This window comes from Osmerus mordax, chromosome 19, assembly GCF_038355195.1.
Source record: "Osmerus mordax isolate fOsmMor3 chromosome 19, fOsmMor3.pri, whole genome shotgun sequence".
NCBI lineage: Eukaryota > Metazoa > Chordata > Actinopteri > Osmeriformes > Osmeridae > Osmerus > Osmerus mordax.
In genome coordinates this window covers 10111168-10117335 of record NC_090068.1, presented here as the reverse complement: position 1 = coordinate 10117335, position 6168 = coordinate 10111168, and the positions used below count along the sequence as shown (strand labels likewise).

The following is a 6168-nucleotide window of genomic DNA, read 5'->3' as shown; positions in this document are numbered from 1 at the left end:
CTCTTTTTCGCTTCACAGACGGCCCATTTCTTTGACATGATGGAGAAGATGGAAGTAAGGATGGTTGTGATTGGTTGACATCTCTTGTATGGCCACCTAGGCTTATACACAAGGGCCTAATAATCTCTGAACTGTACCAGAACACACTTGCAGTTATAATATTGATCTCCTAAAATATGATTTTATGCTAAGGTTGTCGGTGCAAGACCTGCTATCCCTACAAATCGATTGAGGTTCCCTCTTTCCCAGCAATGAAGACTTTAGAGTTTGCTCATGAGCTTTGTTACAAGAATAACTCAGATACCTACCAGTGCATTTCTCCCTTACCTTCAACCACAAACCTCTAATCCTTGACCCCATGAAATCCATACCTCCTACTCCTGCCTACATTACATTTACATTTAGTCATTTAGCAGACGCTCTTATCCAGAGCGACTTACAGTAAGTACAGGGACATTCCCCCGAGGCAAGTAGGGTGAAGTGCCTTGCCCAAGGACATAACGTCAGTTGGCTTGACCGGGAATCGAACTGGCAACCTTCGGATTACTAGCCCGATTCCCGCTCAGCCACCTGACTCCCTGCCTAAACCCTGACTCACGACCCTTGACCCTGATCTCCTCCTCTCCTCCCCTGGATCCTCTACCCTGTAGCAGGTGCCAGAGGCTGCAGAGACCAGGACAGGGCCTCAGAGACTAAAGGTCTGGACAGCATGCACGCCCACGTGTCTGTGCATCAGTCCTCCATCGTCTTCTAACCATAGAACTGTACCCTCCTCCCAGCTCATCAGCTTAACGTCCCTATGTTTGGCTCATTGTCTGGTTCCTTCATCTGTGATCGAATCCATTGAGTGTCACCATGGGCGGGATGACATAGGGGACCCACACAGCGCATGTCCATGAGTTCAAACCCCACTGTGAGGTCACCTTTGTGTCAGCATCACTTGAGAGATGTCTGTCGCAGCTGGACCTAATCCTCCTCTCTGTTTTCCAGGATGACTACATCCCCTACCCAAGGATAGATGAGGTATCTGTGTCTTTACCACTAATCACACGCAGGCAAATACAGACAGGTACATTACAGTCGATGATGGTTCTGTTCTATTTTGGTTCTGGTCAGGTGTTGGAGAGGGGGGGCCCATACCCCCAGGTCATCTTGCCTGAGTTTGGGGGCTACTGGATCGAGGACCCTGAGGCCCCCACCCCCCCGCCCCTGTCCCTGGAGATAAGCCTCTGTGAGAGAGACGAGGGAGGGGGAGGGGAGGGGGAGGACACCCCCCCAGGGGCTTATGGGTACCGCCTGGAAAGCAACGACGCCGCCCGCGCCTACAGGAAACACTTCCTCGGCAAGGTCAGAGCCGTCACAGAAAAACCAGTCGAACGCAAACTCAGCGGTTTAATAAATGAAGAGTCCTCCTCTGTGACAGTTCACCATCGACACATAAAGTTAAAGACGTGCCAGTAATGGTTGTCGCATCTCACTCTCGGTGTTGCAGGAACACTTGAATTTCTACTGCATGGCCAGTAGTCATGGCAACCTCATTCTGTCATTGAGGCATGAAGAGGTGAAGGATCAGGAGAGCCTGCATGTCATCGTGAGGTACGCGCACCTGAGCACGCTCTAACAACCTCTCCCCATCATCCCAGTGAACTCCAGCCCCGTCTGTCTGTCTGCCTTGTCTGTCAGCCTCGCCTCACTCTCTCCACCTCTCCGTCTCCGCCTCCTGTCCAGGTCCAGGGTGAAGACTGTGTACGACAGAATATCACTCACAGACCTCCCAGGGCTGCCTAGTGTGCCCCAGCTGGCCAAGGTGGGCAACTACTGTTATGCCCAAAAATACAATATGCCAAAGTCTGACTGTGTTCGGTGTATCTGCCATTTCGTTTGTCCTGTTGCTGTGCGTGTGTGGTTGTGTGTTGATGTGTGTGGTTGTGTGTGGTTGTGTGTGGTTGTGTGTGGTTGTGTGTGGTTGTGTGTGGTGGTGTGTGGTGGTGCGTTGATGTGCGTCTCTGTTCCCCAGCTGCTGTGTGAAGATGCTGTTGGGCTGCGGTTCAGTCCAGTGCTGTACCCTAAGGTGAGCCCTCTCTGTCACACACACACACACGCACGCACTACTACTACGTACTACCAACACGTAGAACACACTAATTACATACAAACATGACTTATGTTTATATGAGTTAACACTATGTCACCGATAACATTACTGCGTGTATGTGTCTGTCAGGCCTCCCAGCTGATTGTGAGCTATGACGAGCATGAAGTGAACGACACCTTCAAGTTTGGGGTCATCTACCAGAAGTTGGGCCAGGTGAGTGGGTGCCGTTGGATCTGTGGTGTTGGTGTTTGGCTGCCTTGTCCTCCAGCCAGCAGTCAGTCTCTCTCTCTCTGTCTGTCCGTCCATGGCAGGTGTCGGAGGAGGAGTTGTTTGGGAACACTGAGGAGACGCCAGCATTCGCAGAGTTTCTGAGTGTGCTGGGAGACACGGTGGAGCTACAGGACTTTAAGGGGTGAGTCACGGAGTGGAAGAGGCACACGGCAGCCTTGTAACTCAAAGGTACAAACAGCCGAAGATGAAGGGGGAGACAGCACTCAGAGTAATGACCTGTCCATCTGTCTGAACCCCCCCCCCCCAGATTCCGTGGCGGTCTGGACGTGACTCACGGACAGACTGGTTCTCAGTCTGTGTACACCATCCACCGAGAACAAGAGATCATGTTTCACGTGTCGACGAAGCTACCCTACACAGAGGGAGACACTCAACAGGTAAACTTTCTGAACTCTCTAACTAACGTCTCCAGTAGCAGATACAGTAGGTAATGATGAATTATGATGAGCTGTTCTTCCCTGTCAGCTCCAGAGGAAGCGACACATAGGAAATGACATCGTAGCAGCCGTGTTCCAGGAAGAGGCCACGCCCTTTGTGCCGGACATCATCGCATCGAACTTCCTCCATGCCTTCATAGTGGTGCAGGTGGAAAACGGCTGCTCGGAAGACACCACTTACAAGGTACATCATGAGCACACACTCCATCTAACTCTCTCCTCCTCTCTCTCTCTCTCTCTCTCTCTCTCTCTCTCTCTCTCTCTCTCTCTCTCTCACACACACACACACACACACACAGGCATACACACACCCTAAGATGATACTCTGTATGATAATGATGACGATGGCAGATTCACTGCAATTGAAGCTTTCAATGGAATTGTCTATAAAAGGGTGCATATTATGATTGACAGGTGTCCGTCACAGCCAGAGAGGATGTCCCTCCGTTTGGCCCGCCCCTACCCAACCCTGCAGTCTTTAAAAAGGTCAGACAACTGTCCAGAGCAGACGGCTACACTGATCATTAAGGAGCTACTTTCTGACACATTTCAGTACCTAGGGTTGTGTCTGCGGTCTCCCCACTGGCTGCTGTCATATCCCTCCCGCTCCATGTCTTCCCCTCTCTTCCTGCTTCCTGCGGTGTAGTACATGACGAGGGTGGACTGCCTCTCGCTGGTATCTCTCAGGGGAACGATAATGAGTTAATGAGCATTTCCGTGTCTCGCTCCGTCTGCAGGGACCGGAGTTCAGGGAGTTTCTGCTCACCAAGCTGATCAATGCAGAGACAGCCTGCTACAAGAGTGACCGCTTTGCCAGACTTGAGGTTCGCTTCGATGCTTTCTACTTGGACAGCTGTGATTGCGGTCATACATACAAACAACCTACCAACTTCAATGTTTTTTTCTCAAGTGTATGTGAACTATATACTGTATACTGTAGTTTTTAGTGTATGCCTGTGTGTGTGTGTGTGTGTGTATGCGTGCGTGCGTGCGTGTGTGTGTGCGCATGCTTGCCTAGGAGCGGACACGGGCCGCCCTGCTGGACGGTCTCCATGACGAGCTGCACAGACACACCCAGAGCATGCTGGGAGTGGGCGTCGGGCCTGACGATGACCGGGCGGAGAACGGCCATGCCCACGGAGGCCTGCTGGAGTCCATCAAGGTCTCTCTTCCTCTTAGTCACTTCTCAGTCACTTCATATTCATCAGTCATCATCACTCTTGCCACCAATCATGCCATTCTGCAGCGCGTTTGTTCTGCAGGGATATCCTTATTCCTTCTCCCTCTCTCTGACCCACCCTAACCCTCATCCTCTCTGCCCCTCTTTCCCTCTCTCAGAGGGCAATGCGAGGGCGCAGTGTCTCCATGGAGATGATGGCGAAGGGTGGAGGGGGCCTGCCCACTAGTCTGACACACAGTAGTTCTGAGGTAAGAAGAGCAGCAGGAGGGAGACAAGGAGACCAACAGGGTTTTGCTGCCTTGGTGGGGCAGTGCATAGACTCTCTATCTCTCTCTTTCTGTCTTTCAGACGTCTAGCGTAAAGTCTCCAGTCAAGAGACGCTCTGGTCTGTTTCCCCGCCTCCTCAGTGTAGACAGCCAGACAGAGAGACATAGTCATCGCAGGTAGGACATGCACACACATGCACTCTCTCTCTCTCTCACACACACACACACACACACACACACAATAGTGGGTTATTCTTATGCATATGTTCACAGAACTGCATGAAGACATTACTCATAATGTATTTTCACATTTAGTCTCCATAGTGACCAGAGGAGCTTTGATTGTAGCCATGTGAAGTCAGAGACGCCCTCAAACCCAAGCTCTCCAGAGGCCTGTCCCCACAAGGAAAGGTAAACATGAATTGAAAACAACTGGTATAGAAAATTATGATCATTTAGAAATGTACAGTAAGTACTACTTATCTAAATTGTAGATAATAAAGTAGAACTGATGGCATCCATTGGTAAGTATGATGTCTTCATTGTAGGCTCAGTGTGAAGATAAGGCAACTCGACAGGACTAATGCCAAATATTCTTTCTCCAGCACCGGAAGTTTTAGTACTGCAGTAGGAGAGGTAGAAATAGTAGATGACTTTGACCCTGTGAGTATATATAATTATATGTAGTAGACAATATACTTAGGAGACTACAGCATGGTTTGTGTATAATTTACTCGCCTACTACTTACATTTTTCCAGAACACTCTGGCCACATCACTCCTCCCTCCAATCACTGTGGAAGGTCAAAGTTCCGGAACCCCAGTCATCATGTGCCGGAGTCCCACAGGTATCTACACTCCTAGATTTTAGAATCCTGCCTCCAGCTTTGGAGTGCTCTGCTATAAACAGAGCACTCCAAAGCTGGAGGCAGGATTCTAAAATCTAGGATGTTTTTGGATGGATGTAGAGCTAATTATACAAAATGTTCAACACTCACAAGTGTTCTTCTTTTAAAGAATTTAAGAATAAGAGCTCACCTAGATCCAACTTGAAGTTCCGTTTTGACAAGCTCAGCCACTCTGCTGCGGTAAGTGAATCTCTGAAGTTCCTATCGATGTTCCTATGCTGTACATAGTGTTCATGAGAAACTCACCTCTCTCTCTCTCTCTCTCTCTCTCTGGCTCCCCAACAGGGACACTAGGTGGTAACAGAAATAGATGAAAGAACTGATGGATCGGTATTTAAGGCAGCTTGCCTGAACCGATAAAGAGCTGGATGGCTGAATGCGGCTGGACGAACAGTCAGACAGAGGCTACAGACAGGCAGAAAGACAGACAGACAGGCAGAAAGACAGACAGGCAGGCAGAAAGACAGGCAAGCATACATACATACATACATACACTGCCTTGTGATGTCAAGTGAAATCAAAACATGCACTAAATTATGCGGTTCTGAATATTTCCCTGTGTGATCATATTTATGATATTTATAAATGTGTCACACCGAAAATATGATGGTTGGTATTTAATGTATTTAATTGCACTGAAAGCACAGAATCCCTATTTTCTAATCATGCACATTCCCTATTTAAAATGAAACTGTATCTGGTGTTTATCAGTACTGTCATAAATGATCTTTGTAAAGTACAGAGTTAAACAGTATGTACACTCATTTTCACATTAAGAAATATATCATTAAAAAAAACATAATCAAAAGATCTAGATTTATCTAATGGCTGCAAACAGAACATAGTGTTGAATTATGAAAGACAAAAGATAAAGATGCCGTCTAAAGGAAACACTTTCATCTTGACCATCCGTCGGAAGTGAGTTCCCAGTATGTGTTGTGTTTCTGCCCAGTACAAAGAAAGTATAAACCTCTTTCTCTGTGAAGGTTGAT

General features: G+C 48.3%; 1 protein-coding gene across 1 annotated transcript in view; it reads left to right on the top strand.

The window, feature by feature from the left end:
• The window catches only part of LOC136962768 (rap1 GTPase-activating protein 2-like), a 6968-nt gene extending 1304 nt beyond the window's left edge, over positions 1–5664 (top strand). Inside the window, exons 3-22 of the mRNA XM_067256650.1 lie at positions 19–54; positions 991–1023; positions 1117–1347; positions 1493–1596; positions 1729–1807; positions 2018–2071; positions 2225–2308; positions 2407–2507; positions 2634–2763; positions 2852–3007; positions 3238–3309; positions 3561–3647; positions 3842–3985; positions 4162–4251; positions 4352–4446; positions 4585–4680; positions 4875–4932; positions 5029–5116; positions 5286–5356; positions 5462–5664. Coding sequence (XP_067112751.1) covers positions 19–54; positions 991–1023; positions 1117–1347; positions 1493–1596; positions 1729–1807; positions 2018–2071; positions 2225–2308; positions 2407–2507; positions 2634–2763; positions 2852–3007; positions 3238–3309; positions 3561–3647; positions 3842–3985; positions 4162–4251; positions 4352–4446; positions 4585–4680; positions 4875–4932; positions 5029–5116; positions 5286–5356; positions 5462–5470 — 1818 coding nt within the window. The 3' untranslated portion in view covers positions 5471–5664. The remainder of the gene's footprint in view (positions 1–18; positions 55–990; positions 1024–1116; positions 1348–1492; positions 1597–1728; positions 1808–2017; positions 2072–2224; positions 2309–2406; positions 2508–2633; positions 2764–2851; positions 3008–3237; positions 3310–3560; positions 3648–3841; positions 3986–4161; positions 4252–4351; positions 4447–4584; positions 4681–4874; positions 4933–5028; positions 5117–5285; positions 5357–5461) is intronic.
• Positions 5665–6168: the final 504 nt, after the last annotated feature.